At 43.1% G+C, this 15,880-nt stretch overlaps 1 protein-coding gene across 1 annotated transcript in view; it reads right to left on the bottom strand.

Annotated features, from left to right (window-relative positions):
* Window positions 1–15,880, bottom strand: part of LOC143815681 (sushi, von Willebrand factor type A, EGF and pentraxin domain-containing protein 1-like) — a 493,353-nt gene that overhangs the window by 59,232 nt on the left and 418,241 nt on the right. The window contains exons 12-13 of the mRNA XM_077295192.1: window positions 8,294–8,470; window positions 3,006–3,188 (exon numbers count right to left, since the gene is read on the bottom strand). Of these exons, the coding sequence (XP_077151307.1) occupies window positions 3,006–3,188; window positions 8,294–8,470 (360 nt within the window). The remainder of the gene's footprint in view (window positions 1–3,005; window positions 3,189–8,293; window positions 8,471–15,880) is intronic.

Raw genomic sequence — 15,880 nt, 5'->3', positions numbered from 1 at the left:
CCTGTGAAGCACCTGAAGGTTTAAAGGGAACCTGTCACCCCCCAAATCGAAAGTGAGCTAAGCCCACCAGCATCAGGGGCTCATCTACAGCATTCTGTAATGCTGTAGATAAGCCCCCGATGTATCCTGAAAGATGAGAAAAAGAGGTTAGATTATACTCACCCAGGGGCGGTCCCGCTGCGGTCCGGTCTGATGGGCATCGTGGTCCGGTCTGGGGCCTCCTATCTTCTTACGATGATGTCCTCTTCTTGTCTTCACTCTGCGGCTCCGGCACCGGCGTACTTTGTCTGCCATTTTGAGGGCAGAGCAATGTACTGCAGTGCGCTGGCGCCGGGAAAGGTCAGAGAGGCGACGCCCATCGGATAGGACCGACCGCCCAGGTGAGTATAATCTAACCTCCTATTCTCATCTTTCAGGATACAACGGGGGCTTATCTACAGCATTACAGAATGCTGTAGATAAGCCCCTGATGCCGGTGGGCTTAGCTCACCTTCGATTTTGGGGGTGACAGGTTCCCTTTAATAAACTTCTTGAATTTGGCTTTGAGTACCTTGGGGGTGCAGTCTTTAGAATGGTGTCACTTTTGGGTATCTTCTATTATATAGACCCCTCTAAGTGACTTCAAATAAGATTTGGTCCCCCAAAAAATGATGTTGTAAAAATGAGAAATCACTGTTCAATTTTTAACCCTTATAACTTCCTAACCAAAAAACATTTGGCTCCAAAATTGTGCTGATATAAATTATATACAGTTAGGTCCATATATATTTGGACAGAGACAACATTTTTCTTACTTTGGTTATAGACATTACCACAATGAATTTTAAACAAAACAATTCAGATGTAGTTGAAGTTCAGACTTTCAGCTTTTATTTGAGGGTATCCACATTAATAGGATAGTGTGAAGGTCATGTAACATAAGAGGAACAGTTTGGGGGTAATTTTTTTGTGCAGGTAGCAGAGTAACATAATGACACTTCTATTTTTAAGGGCACCATGTTGAGATGTGCTACAGAAGGCCAGAAAAGAGTGAAATCTGCAGAGATTAGAAAAGTCATTATGTCATCTGGCCAAGATGGTGGAAATAAGAAAGAAAAGGACTTCAATATGAGAAGACATCTTGCGTATGGGACCTGAATGCAAATATTTCCATGTGATACTGACTAAGTCTAATCAGTACTGTGGTTCCTGTATGGGCTGTAGTCAAATGATGGTTGGTAATGACTTCCAGCATCTCCTTAACATTGTTAAGGTTGTATAAGGAGTTGAAGGTTCATGTAATACAAATGGATATGACAGGGGCTTACCTGACATTGCAATTGATTGCTGTAGTAAGCTTAGTGATATTTTCATGTGTGATAGTTTTTGTAGTTCGATATTCATGTACTAATGATGGTTGGTTGTGTATTCAGGTACTGATGATGGTTCTGGTGATATTTTCACGTACTGAAGATAGTTCTGGTGATATATTAATGTGCTGATGGTGGTTCTGGTACAGGATGGAAAAGGAGCAGCGTAAAAGACGGCACTGAAGAGGAACAATGTGGCAGTTCTAGCTAATAAAGGCAGACAGTGTGGAGGTTGTAGCTAATAAGGATAGACAGTGATGGTTAGATTTCATAATTGGGGATCATATAGAGGTAATATTTTATAGAAGATGACATCATTGATGCAATGTACCCTACACTGTGTGCATGTAGCCATAATGCATTGTTGTTTCATTGGTTTCACAATCTTTTTACCATGTTTATTCAAAAGAGAAAAGCATGCTATGACTAAGGAAACAAGTCAGTAGATTTAATGTAAATTGCAAGCACTTTTAAAAGAGTATCAATAAAGCATTTTTTAATAAATATATTGTAAGTTTCAAGTTTCATTTGAGTTACAAATCTCCAGTCAGTATGCAAACCAGCACTTCTGAACTTGGGTCATGTGGAGTAAATAAAGTGCAGCTTCAAAAACCTTTTATGCTTCTTTATGCCTAATTTAGACATCTAAATTTCACATATGTGTTCTATCTGTGTCCATTATATTCTAAGGAGTTTTTTACTTGTCGTGTTTGTGGACGTGTCAGCAAAAGAAATCAAGGAGACATGTCCATTTTTGATCTGAGTCACCAATGAAAGTCACCCATACAAGTCTGCCGGTCCATAAAAATTACTGACAACACATGAATGTTATTCATATCATATACAAAACACATACTGTCCTTTTTTAACATTGGAATGGGTAGGAGCTTAGCAAATTTTATTTGCATATTAGAAAATCTGTAATGAAACAATGATAGTAAAAAAATGTACACACTGACCAAACGCTGGTGAAACACTGGTCCAAAGCAGTAATGAAAATAGGGCCGTTTTTTTTTTTTTTTTTCTTTTAAGGCTATGTGCACATGTCAGGATTTTATGCAGAAATTTCCTGAGCAAAACCGGAGATTCTCCGCATAAAATCCGCATGCGTTTTACTCGTGGTTTTGTTGCGTTTTTTGCGCATTTTTTGAGCGGATATTGTGTGGATTTTTCGCATGTTTTTCCGGAGCTTCCCAATTCAATTTCATAGTGGGAAATCCACAAAAAATCCGCAAAATTAATGAACATGCTGTGTATTTTTCCGCATGCAGTTTTTTTTGCTGAAAAATCTGCAGCATGTGCACAAAAATTGCGGAATTCATTGGAAATGATCGGATGCATAATGTATGTATTTTTTATGCGTTTTTGCCGCAGAATACCGCCGAAAAAAAGCGCAAAAAACGCGAAAAATCAGGAACATGTGCACATAGCCTAAGAGAAAAAAATGGACATCTAAATGAGACCTTATTCTGATTTTTCTCCTCACAACTATGCCACTCAATATTGCATTGAAGTTAGTCTAATATCATGCACCTGGAGGGATTTCTGGGTTTGGCCTCTTATTTTGTGAGAAAAATCATCTGAATTACACATTACCCCATATTATAAATTAATTTTATAGCATAAAGTAGGAATGGGAGCATAAAATAGACTTACGTGTGCAGAACAACTCATGCTGTGACCATTTGAGGTTTTCAAGGCATGTTAGTTTATTATTTTTGCCAGTGACAGGAACAAAACCAGCGCGGCATTTGTACTGTATGCTTTTTCCCATATCAATGAACTCTTCCTCTTCCTCTACAACTGCGAAGTCAAGTTTAGGAGGAAATGTGCAAACAGCTGCAAAAATATAGTAGAATTAATTTATTATTGTCTTTAAAATTCAGAAGCTCTACCTTGTGCTGATAAATATGATGACTATGAGGCCGGCGTCACACTAGCGAGTTTTACGGATGTATGAGCGCAGAAAATACGTCCAGAAAATACGCATTGCACACGGCCCAATGATTCTCTAGGGGGCAGCTCCTATCTGCCGTATATTACGCATCCGTAATATACGGTATGTTACGGGTGTAGAAAATCGCAGCATGCTGCGTTTGTCAGCATATTGCGCAAAAAATCCACCAATGAAAGTCTAGGGGGCGAGAAAATTACGGATTACACACGGACCATGCGTGCGACTTGCGAGAAATACGCATCGGTGTTCTACAGAAAAGCCTGCAATTCAGTGCGGTGTACAGTAAAATCACACTGACAGAATAGAATAGAATAGGTAGAATAAATGTCTACACATAGTATGTGTGTATATATATATATATATATATATATATATATATATATATATATATGTCAGTGAGACATATATATATATATATATATATATATATATATATTTATATTTAATTCAGCGCTAGATAGCAGAAAAGCCTGTAATTCAATTGCCGGCTTTTGCTATCTCCTTCACAAACCCGACAGGATATGAGACATGGTTTACATACAGTAAACCATCTCATATCCCTTCTTTTATTACATATTCCTCTTTACTAATGAAAGAAGTGTCTCTGTGTAAAATTTTGTGGCTCTAGCTATTAAATTAAAGGGTTAAATCCTGGAAAAAATTGGTGTGGGCTCCCGTGCAATTTTCTCCGCCACAGTGGGAAAGCCAGTGACTGAGGGCAGATATTAATAGCCTAGAGAGGGACCATGGTTATAGGACCCCCCTGGCTAAAAACATCTGCCCCCAGCCATCCCAGAAAAGGCACATCTGTAAGATGTGCCTATTCCGGCACTTAGCCTCTCTCTTCCCACTCCCCTGTAGAGGTGGGATATGGGGTAATGAAGGGTTAATGTCACCTTGCTATTGTAAGGTGACATTAAGCCAGGTTAATAATGGAGAGGCGTCAATTATGACACCTATCCATTATTAATCCAATAGTAGTAAATGGTTAATAAAACACACACACATTATTAAAAAGTATTTTAATGAAATAAAGACACATGGTGTTTTAATATTTTATTATACTCTTAATCCACCTGAAGACCCTTGTCACCTGAAATAAAGTTAAAAAAACAAACAACAATATTCCATACCTTCCGTCGTTACAGTCTTGTCCCACGCTGTAAATCCAGATGAAGGGGTTAAATCATTTTACACCCAGGAGCTCTGCTAATGCAGCTGTGCTTCTGACTGTAAAACTTTTCAGAATATTTTCCCAGGCTCGAGTTCATATGAGTTCATTCAGCAGAGGGCGCATCACCGCGACTCGAGGTAACTACAGTACATTCCCCTGCATTCCATTCATTCACCAAGTTTTACAGACATTAACCCTTCATTACCCCATATCCCACTGCTACACGGGAGTGGGAAGAGAGAGGCTAAGTGCCAGAATAGGCGCATCTTACAGATGTGCCTTTTCTGGGGTGGCTGGGGGCAGATGTCTTTAGCCAGGGGGGTCCTATAACCATGGTCCCTCTCTAGGCTATTAATATCTGCCCTCAGTCACTGGCTTTCCCACTGTGGTGGAGAAAATTGCGCGGGAGCCCACGCCAATTTTTTCCAGGATTTAACCCCTTAATTTAATAGCTAGAGCCTCAAAATTTTACACAGACACTTCTTACATTAGTAAAGAGGAATATGTAATAAAAGAAGGGATATGAGATGGTTTACTGTATGTAAACCATGTCTCATATCCTGTCGGGTTTGTGAAGGAGATAGCAGAAAAGCCGGTAATTCAATTGCCGGCTTTCCCTATCTAGCGCTGAATTAAATATAAATATAAATATATATATATATATATATATATATATATATATATATATATATGTCTCACTGGCATACAGTACAGACCAAAAGTTTGGACACACCTTCTCGTTTAAAGATTTTTCTGTATTTTCATGACTATGGAAATTGTGCATTCACACTGAAGGCATCAAAACTATGAATTTATATACTTAACAAAAAAGTGTGAAACAACTGAAATTATGTCTTATATTCTAGGTTCTTCAAAGTACCCACCTTTTGCTTTGATGACTGCTTTACACACTCTTGGCATTCTCTTGATGAGCTTCAAGAGGTAGTCACCGGGAATGGTTTTCCAACAATCTTGAAGGAGTTCCCAGAGATGCTTAGCACTTGTTGGCCCTTTTGCCTTCACCTTGTGGTCCAGCTCACCCCAAACCATCTCGATTGGGTTCAGGTCTGGTTCACTCTCCCTCCTGGTCAAATAGCCCTTACACAGCCTGGAGGTGTGTTTGGGGTCATTATCCTGTTGGAAAATAAATGATGATCCAACTAAACGCAAACCGGATGGAATAGCATACCGCTGCAAGATGCTGTGGTAGCCATGCTGGTTCAGTATGCCTTCAATTTTCAATAAATCCCCAACAGTGTCACCAGCAAAGCACCCACACACCATCACACCTCCTCCTCCATGCTTCACGGTGGGAACCAGGCATGTACAGTCCATCCGTTCACCTTTTCTGCATGGCACAATGACACTGTGGTTGGAACCAAAGATCTCAAATTTGGACTCATCAGACCAATGCACAGATTTCTACTGGTCTAATGTCCATTCCTTGTGTTCTTTAGCCCAAACAAGTCTCTTCTGCTTGTTGCCTGTCCTTATTAGTGGTTTCCTAGCAGCTATTTTACCATGAAGGCCTGCTGCACAAAGTCTCCTCCAGTTATGGTAGAGATGTGTCTGCTGCTAGAACTCTCTGTGGCATTGACCTGGTCTCTAATCTGAGCTGCTGTTAACCTGTAATTTCTGAGGCTGGTGACTTGGATAAACTTATCCTCAGAAGCAGAGGTGACTCTTGGTCTTCCTTTCCTGGGGCGGTCCTCTTGTGAGCCAGTTTCTTTGTAGCGCTTGATGATTTTTGCCACTGCACTTGGGGACACTTTCAAAGTTTTCCCAATTTTTCGGACTGACTGACCTTCATTTCTTAAAGTAATGATGGCCTCTCGTTTTTCTTTACTTAGCTGCTTTTTTCTTGCCATAATACAAATTCTAACAGTCTATTCAGTAGGACTATCAGCTGTGTATCCACCAGACTTCTGCACAACACAACTGATGGTCCCAACCCCATTTATAATGCAAGAAATACCACTTATTAAACCTGACAGGGCACACCTGCGAAGTGAAAATCATTCCCGGTGACTACCTCTTGAAGCTCATCAACAGAATGCCAAGAGTGTGCACAGCAGTCATAAAAGCAAAAGGTGGCTACTTTGAAGAACCTAGAATATAAGACATAATTTCAGTTGTTTCACACTTTTTTGTTGAGCATATAATTCCACATGTGTTAATTCATTGTTTTGATGCCTTCAGTGTGAATGTACAATTTTCATAGTCATGGAAATACAGAAAAATCTTTAAATGAGAAGGTGTATCCAAACTTTTGGTCTGTACTGTGTATATATATATATATATATATATATATATATATATAACTGTATATATGTTTTTAAGAATATTTGAGCCGATGGATCCATGATATGTCCATTTTGCAAGCCTGCGAGGAAAAATCGCCGTACGGAAGCCATACGGATGACACACGGATAAATTTGTGGGTAAAAATCGCAGTTGGGACAATTACAGTTGGGACAATTACTGCATATTACGGCCGTAAGAAATGGACCGTATTTACTTACGCCTAGTGTGACGCCGGCCTCACAGTATAAGGCTAAGTTCCAATGATGAGAATATGGGGAGGTTTTGATGCTACAGATTTTCTCCGGCATTTCTGCTGCTATTAGTTATATTAGGTCACTATCGCTATTTTATTGTGTTTTTTTGTGGGTGTTTTACATGTGTACATTTTTTTTCTGCTGTGGTTTTTGTTTCATGTTTATATGTCCTGGTTTAAATAAAACTGCTTTGTCTTGGATACCACATACGGTTACATGTGTTTCTGCAGAAAAAACACACATGCAGTTTTTCCTCCTCTCTTTCAAATTTATGGGAAAAATCTGCAAATAAAATTCATATTTTTCGCAAAAGAAATTAACATGTTGCAGATTTCAAACACACAGCACAGGTCAGTTTACATTGAGTAAAAAACCCACAGTGGGCTTTCTATAACTCTCAAGAAATTGCTGTAATTGTAATGCGCTGTGTTTTTTGCACGGCTAAACTGCATAAAATAGACATATTGAGAATGTAGTCTTTAGGCCGGCGTCACACTTGCCAGTGTGATGCGAGAAACTCGCGCATCAATACCCGGCACTGCCGCCAGCACTAGGACCGGAGCGTGCGGCTGCATGTATTTCTATGCAGCTGAACGCTCCGGTCCCGAGTGCTGGCGGCAGTGCCGAGTATTGATGCGTGAGACTCGTTTCTCGCATTGCACTCGCAAGTGTGACCCCGGCCTTAAAATGGTTTTCCAGATTTAGAAGAGGGGACCAAATGATTTCTGTAATGTGAAATAAGAGGGCAGACAGACTTCCGTATAACTTGTGCGAAGATGATATCGCAATCCTTGAACTGGCTGTTGACTCTCCTGACCTGAGCATGACATCTGTAGAGAAATACATCACCCTGTCAATCTCTGGTCAGGAGAGGTGCCCGGTCAGTCTGTGCAGTGCGATGCGATCCTCGCAAGAGTTATATGGAAGTCTATCTGCGCCCTAAGAAAACCAGACAGTGTTGGATCACAGCCTCTGCTCAGGTCTCAGTGTTTTGGCTGCAGCAGTGATGTCAGGACAACAGCTCGCATCACTGCCAATCACTGAGCCCAGTGGCTTATGCCATCTGCTTCAAATTGAAAATAGTGCCATTTGTGTTCTTAGGTTGTGTCGATTGTGAGGTATTGCAGCTTATTCCCATTCAAGTGAATTAGATAGAGCTGAAATAGTAGACACAGTACATTTACAAAAGTAACATAATAGTTCAGTACTAATTGTATCTCCAGACAAAAAAAAATAAGTAAGTGAAATGTCTAACCTCTACACTGTGGTGCACCAGATGACCATTTGCCTTCATCTGTACAGGAGACTGAAGCTTTTCCAACAAGTTGTAGTGTATTGCACTTGTATATCACAGTTTCATTGTAAGAATACTCATTTTTCTTAGGACTGTATGATCCAACTTCCAGATCCTCAGGCGGTAAACAATTTTGGACTTAAAAGGAATCAAGAAAACATGGATACATTTAGTAAAAAACAAACAACAAAAAAGCAGATCCCAAATATAAGAACATTTTTAAGCCCTGCACCCTGGGCGATTTTCCATTTTTGCATTATCATTTTTTGCTCCCCTTCTTCGCATAACTTTTTTATTTTTCTGTCAACATAGCCGTATTAGGGCTTATTTTTTGTGGGATGAGTTGTCCTTTTGAATGACACCATTGATTTTACCACATATTGTACTGCAAAAACGGGAAAGAAATTACAAGTGCGGTGAAATTGCAAGTTAAAAATTAAAGGAAGCATGTCCTTGGGCTACACCACCGAACGCCGACGTATAATAAAATGACGTAACATTTAACCTGAGTATAAGTAAACAATCACATTGACTGAGTCGTGGATCACAGCCCAAAACCACTTCCAATTTGTTTGATCATCCCTGAGTGCAAATGCAGGGCACACAGAAAATAATATAACCTTCACTGCACTGGCTGTTTTAGGTGGCTTTTTGCTAAGGCACGATGAACGAGGTTTCCTCTCAAGTTTATGAATCCTTACAAAAGTTCTTGTAGTAGAAGAAAGCATATCAGTTACTGAAATATCACATTAGTCCATGTGGGCACAACTTCTTCAACATTTTTAATAACATTACATAAGGCATAGTTCAGGGTAAGTACAAATTCAAAATATACTTATTATTTTTAATACTCTATGAGAATACTTTATAAATCATTTTGGTAGCTAGAAGGGGTTTGTCCCTGTGTGCTACGCTGTGATCTGCGCAAAATAGGAATGCTAGGCAACTTCCTACGATTCTTTGAGCCTACCACAGGTACGACAGGTTCACTGCTGACTGTGGGGAAGTTTTCTGTTTCTTCCGCATGCAAAGTGTCAGTAGCTGGCATTAGCTGTTCGTTACTTTCAGAATGGTTTGGTGTCTCTGGTAAAGACCGTTGTGGGAACACCATCACTGGAATTACCACTGCGTTGTCAACTTGTAGCCAAGAACTGGGGTATTAACCTAGGACAGTGCGAATCTTTGCGTCAGTCTTTTCTATTAGCTGAGGATCTTCCTTAGTCTCAACGCTTTCACGCAATTGTGCTGGACATACTTTCAGATTGTCTCTTGATACGGTACTACACGTTTTTCTGCCATCTTTGGTGCACACTTTGCTGTTGTCATAGTTAAACGGTTGAAAAGTGTAAGGATGGGTTTCCCATTGGTCATCTAACTTGTGGTTTCTTCTCTTTTTCTTTAACACTTGTTGACCTGGTGGTAAGGAGGTTGCCACAGCATGTCGATTAAAGTCTCTTTCCTGTTTTTGCCTAGCTTGAGCAAGACTTTCTTCTACACATTGCTGAACGTTTTGATACTGCAGTCTTTCTCTGTTCTAATCAGTGTCTAATTGGCTGGATATGGTTTCAGGAGTTAGGACTCCCATTTCCAGGTCAATGGGGAGTTTACCTGACCGTGCACGCATCAAGTAAGCTGGAGCATACCCTGTTGAGCTGGTTGGGATACGATTGTACATTTCCATCAAATCAGTCAATTTCTCAGGCCAATTGTTTTTTTCTTCTAGTGGTAGGATCTGCAATAAATTGATTACCAGATAATTCAGTTTTTCACAAGACCATTGCCTTGTGGGTGGTATGGCATTGTTTTGATCTTTTTACATCCATATAGGGAGCAAAATTCTTTGAAGACTTCTGCTTCGAAGGCAGGACCTCTGTCTGTCAGCACTTGATCTGGGTAACCATGGGGTCTGCAGAAATACTCTTGGAATGCCTTTGTCGCTGTTCTTGCTGTTCGGTCTTTGGGAATAGTGATCCACTATTAAGGCATAGTTATATCCTGATCGGCTTGGGGATAGTTGCACGTGGTCTAAGGCCTCTAGCTCCAGAGGTTGCTTAGTGATGATGGGCTGCAAGAGGGCCCTTTGACTGGTGGAATTCTTCCGTCTGAGATTACATGGGCCGCATTCCCTACACCACTGTTCAATGGACCGTCTCATACCTGTCCAGAAGAAGCAGAAGAAGTTTTTCCAACCAAAGTGTCCCACTTGATTGTGGTAATCTTCTAAGATCATGGGCACTTATTTTCTTGGGACCATGATCTGCCATACCAGTTCATGCGTACGTGGCTTAATAGCTCTTCGGACCAAGTTGCCTTCCAAAGTGAACAGCTTTTTCTTTCTTTTCACAACTGTTGGACATCTGCAGGTGCATCAGGAGCTGGAGATGAATTTGCTTCACAAAGGAGTTCTTTGACAATACATTTTTCCGGGTCACTGCTCTGTGTCTCTGCCCAACCATGGTGGGGTAGTGGATTAAGGGAAACTTCTTGAATGGCAAGACTTCTCCCTGTCACACGGTTATAGTCTTGGGAGGCAGCGTGGCGGTGGAATGCCAGCATTTCTATCTCTTCCAGGCCCACCAGATCATCTTCTGGATCAGGAGAATTTGGCATATGGGACAAGGCATCAGCATTGGTATTTTTAGTGCCAGCTCAGTATTTATTGACAAACTCATAGTTGGATAACTGAGCCATCCATCTTTGTTCCAAGGAGCAGATCCTGGCTGTCTTTACATGGGTCAGTGGATTGTTGTCCATATAGATGGTAAATTTAGATGAGGCTAAATAGTGCTTGAACCTCTCTGTAACTGGCCAAACAATAGCCAAGAATTCTAACTTGAAGGAGCTATAGTTGGTATTGTTCCTCTCAGTCAAAGGAAGCTTCCAACTTGCATAAAGGTACCTTCACACTAAACGATATCGCTAGTGATCCGTGACGTTGCAGCGTCCTGGATAGCGATATCGTTGAGTTTGACAGGCAGCAGCGATCAGGATCCTGCTGTGATATCGCTGGTCGTTTAGGAAAGTTCAGAACTTTATTTGGTCGTCAGATCGGCGTGTATCGTTGTGTTTGACAGCAAAAGCAACGATGCCAGCGATGTTTTACAATGGTAACCAGGGTAAATATCGGGTTACTAAGCGCAGGGCCGCGCTTAGTAACCCGATGTTTACCCTGGTTACCATTGTAAAAGTAAAAAAAAACAAACACTACATACTCACCCTCTGATGTCCGTCACGTCCCTCGCCGTCCGCTTCCTGCACTGACTGAGCGCCGGCCGTGAAGTGAAAGCACAGCACAGCGGTGACGTCACCGCTCTGCTGTTAGGGCCGGCGCTCAGTCAGTGCAGGGAAGCGGACGCCGGGGGACGCGAAGGTGAGTATGTACTGTTTGTTTTTTTACATTTTACACTGGTAACCAGGGTAAACATCGGGTTACTAAGCACGGCCCTGCGCTTAGCAACCCGATGTTTACCCTGGTTACCCGGGGACCTCGGCATCGTTGGTCGCTGGAGAGCTGTCTGTGTGACAGCTCTCCAGCGACCAAACAGCGACGCTGCAGCGATCGGGATCGTTGTCTGTATCGCTGCAGCATCGTTTAGTGTGAAGGTACCTTTAGCAACGACTTCATCCTTACCCTGCTGCTCCTGAGATAGGACAGCTCCTAACCCAGTATTGCTGGCATTTGTGTGCAGTATAAACAGCCAATCATAGTCTGGATAAGCGAAGATCTCTTCTCCGGTGAGTGCTTGCTTAAGGCTTTTGAACGACTCATCCAACCTAGCCCCCCACTCTATCGGGGGACTCTTACTTCTGGCCTTTTTGGGTTGGCCCACTAGGAGGTCTTGAAGGGGGGCTGCCAATTTAGTAAAGTCTTTAATAAAGCATCTGTAGTATCCCACTAGCCTTAGGAATTGTCTGACCTCTTGGATGTCGGTGGGTATCTGCCAGTCTCTGATGACAGTCACTTTGTCTGGGTCGGGTGCTACTCCCTCTGCACTCATGACATGACCTAAATAATGCACTTTGGGCTTTAGTAGATGACATTTGGATGGTTTTACCTTAAAGCCGAAGTTGGACAATGCCTCAAAGACCTCTACCAGGTGTTGCAGGTGTTCTTCATAGGTCGTAGAATATACAATGACATCATCCAAGTACAATAGCACAGTCTCAAAGTTCTTATGTCCAAGGCAACATTCCTTAAGTCTCTGAAAGCTTCCGGGTGCATTGCACAATCCGAATGGCATGCAATTAAACTCACATAGCCCCATAGGAGTAGTGAACGCAGTTTTTTCTTTGTCCACCTCTGCAACAGGAACCTGCCGGTACTCGCTGGTTAAGTCCATAGTGGAGAAGTACCTAGACGATTTTAATGCTGCTAGGGACTCGTCTATGCACGGTAAGGGGTACTCATCTTTGTGAGTAATTTTGTTAATCTGTCTGTAATCTACACACATGCGCATGGTACCATCTTTCTTTTTGACTAACACCAGGGGAGCCGCCCAAGGACTGTAGCTATCCCTGATTACCCCTGCTTGTTTCATTTAGCATACCTTTTGCACACTGATAATGAGTGGGAGGTATGGGACGATACCTTTCTGTGATAGGTGGGTGATCTCCTGTGGGAATATTATGTTGAACCCCTTTTACCTGCCCAAAATCCAAGGGATGCTTACTGAAAACCCTCTCGTACTCTTGTACTACTCGATATACTCCGTTTTCTGATGTGCAGGAGTGGAGTCGGTGCCAGCATGCATCCTTTGGAACCAGTCCTCCATCTGAACACGAGAGCCATTGTCTGAATATCATTGTTGCTGACTGTGAATAGTTTGGCTACAGTTGCATGACGGGGAAAGCAAGCTTCCTCCTCCCCACAGTTCAGAACACGTACCGGGACCCTGCCCTTTTTAACATCAACAATCCCCCTGGCTGTCATCACAGTAGGTCTGCTATCTGAATAGACTGGTTCAAGCAGAGCCAGGTAGTCCCTGCTGCTCTGCACCAGATGAGAGTCTTACTCCTGGGGCGAAGCATATTGGAGTTGGGATCACTCACCCTTACGCTACCAATCTCCCCACCAGTTATCTCCACCTGCTGTTGCTGCACGAGGGCCTTGATTTCTTTATTAAGGACATGCTGCCCCTTGTACGGGCCGACTCGGCTATGTCTTGCAAAATGGCGATGACCTCACTTAAACAATTTTCAATCACATTTGTGCCCAGTGTTATGGTAGGTTGACACTCCCTTCTTTCTACATCTACTATCACGAGACCTTGAGCTTTGAGCTCCACCCTCCCCACTTTAATGACGTCTTTGTACCCCACATGTGTCAGAGTGTGACCATTACTTGCTATTAATGACAAGTCACCATCAGGGCGTCGGGTGAAATCAGCATCAGCCCAATATCTCTGACACAGTGTGTGGGGCATTGTGGTTACCTGCGAACCAGTGTCCAGGAGGGCAGTGAAGGGGTTACCATCAATTACAATGGGTATAAGCGGACATCCTCCAACACACTTGTTTCTCCAGTTAGTTGGACCAGATTGTCTTACTCCCGTGGAGTTGGTCCCTGCCCCCAGGGGTCGCCCATTTAAAGGATATTCCTTATCTGCAGATGGGTCTTGCGGAAGGGTCGAATCGATCAGTAGATCTCCTGCCGGTGTGGGTCACTCATCGCTGCTGTTGTGGCATCCTCTTCGGCCGTCACCATGGGAGATCATCCGGGCTCGAGGCTAATTGGATCCTCTCTGTGGGGGAACAGATCTGCAGAGACTGGACAGTTTTACATAAAGCAGCCACACTTTTAGTCAGTTCCTGTACTTGCAACCGTAAATCTGCAGTAGAATCATCAGCCTGAGTCTGAATGTACTGTACTGCAGACACCTGGGGTGAGGACACTGCCCCCTGGTGGTATGTAACTGTCAGGTGTTTAACTGGCTCAGTGCAGACATAGGTAGATTTCTTTAGGATACGAATGGATCTCTCCTTAAACTGAGCAAAGTCCATGTAAAGTCCATGTAAGGGTTCTGCAACGACATAATGCGCAGTTGAGCCTTACTAGAGTCAGACAAAAGGCCCTCAATGAACTGCTCTTTCATCATTTTGTTCTCATCTCTTAGGGTACCGTCTCACATAACGATTTACCAACGATCACGACCAGCGATACGACCTGGCCGTGATCGTTGGTAAGTCGTTGTATGGTCGCTGGGGAGCTGTCACACAGACCGCTCTCCAGCGACCAACGATGCCGAGGTTCGCTGGTAACCAGGGTAAACATCGGGTTACTAAGCGCAGGGCCGCGCTTAGTAACCCGATGTTTACCGTGGTTACCAGCGTAAAAGTAAAAAAAAACAAACCGTACATACTCACCATCTGATGTCCGTCAGGTCCCTTGCCGTCCGCTTCCCACTCTGACTGAGTGCCGCCGTACAGTGAGAGCAGATCACAGCGGTGACGTCACTGCTGTGCTGTGCTCTCACTTTCCGGCCGGCAGACAGTCAGAGCGGGAAGCGGACGGCAAGGGACCTGACGGACATCAGATGGTGAGTATGTACGGTTTTTTTTCTTTTACTTTTACGCTGGTAACCACGGTAAACATCGGGTTACTAAGCGCGGCCCTGCGCTTAGTAACCCGATGTTTACCCTGGTTACCAGCGAACGCATCGCTGGATCGCTGTCACACACAACGATCCAGCGATGACAGCGGGAGATCCAGCGACGAAAGAAAGTTTCAAACGATCTGCTACGACGTACGATTCTCAGCAGGGTCCCTGATCGCTGCTGCGTGTCAGACACTGCGAGATCGTAACGATATCGCTAGAATGTCACGAATCGTGCCGTCGTAGCGATGAAAATGCCACTGTGTGACGGTACCCTTACACTGTCTGGATCAATTTGTTTGATGGTCCACAGCGCATCCTGCAGGTTAAAGGTTAAGGGCATAGTCTCTAACAGTGTCCTCTGATTTCTATCGGCAGCTGAAAAATCGCATCTTCATTTCTGAAGCAGTATGGGTGTCAAAAGTACCCCTTAGTCTAGCAAAAATGTCTTTTACAAACTTTTTATTAGTCGATGGCCAAGATCTAACTTCTCTCTGGGCAGTGCCACTGAGCTAACTTGGAAGTATACTGACTTTCTGGACTTTCTGCTCCTCTGATATAGGGTAGATTTCGAACAGGCTGCGCAGCTTTTCCTTGAAGTCACTTAAGGTGTATGATTCGCCTGCATACTATGGCAGCCATGCCGCACCCAGAATATAAGGCATTGTTAACGGCAATATGGGAGCCGCAGCTGCTTCACCTTGAGGGTCGCCGGTATCAGACATCTTCCCTCCCTAGTTAACCCTTGCAGTGGTGTGACTCACCGCTCTGCCTGTTGCAGGTTGTTGCCCCTGTAGGATCCTGGGTCCACCTACCGCCAGGGCCGGACTGGCCATTTGGCAATTCTGGCAAATGCCAGAAGGGCCGGTCTTGTTGTGGGCTGCCTTGTGTGCTACTTTGTTAACAGAATCAATGTTTTCAAGACACCCATACTGTTAACAGTTGTGCCGGAGCA

This window comes from Ranitomeya variabilis, chromosome 3 (genome assembly GCF_051348905.1).
Source record: "Ranitomeya variabilis isolate aRanVar5 chromosome 3, aRanVar5.hap1, whole genome shotgun sequence".
NCBI lineage: Eukaryota > Metazoa > Chordata > Amphibia > Anura > Dendrobatidae > Ranitomeya > Ranitomeya variabilis.
The sequence above is the reverse complement of the archived record's forward strand: the minus strand, read 5'-3'. Positions and strand labels throughout refer to the sequence as shown.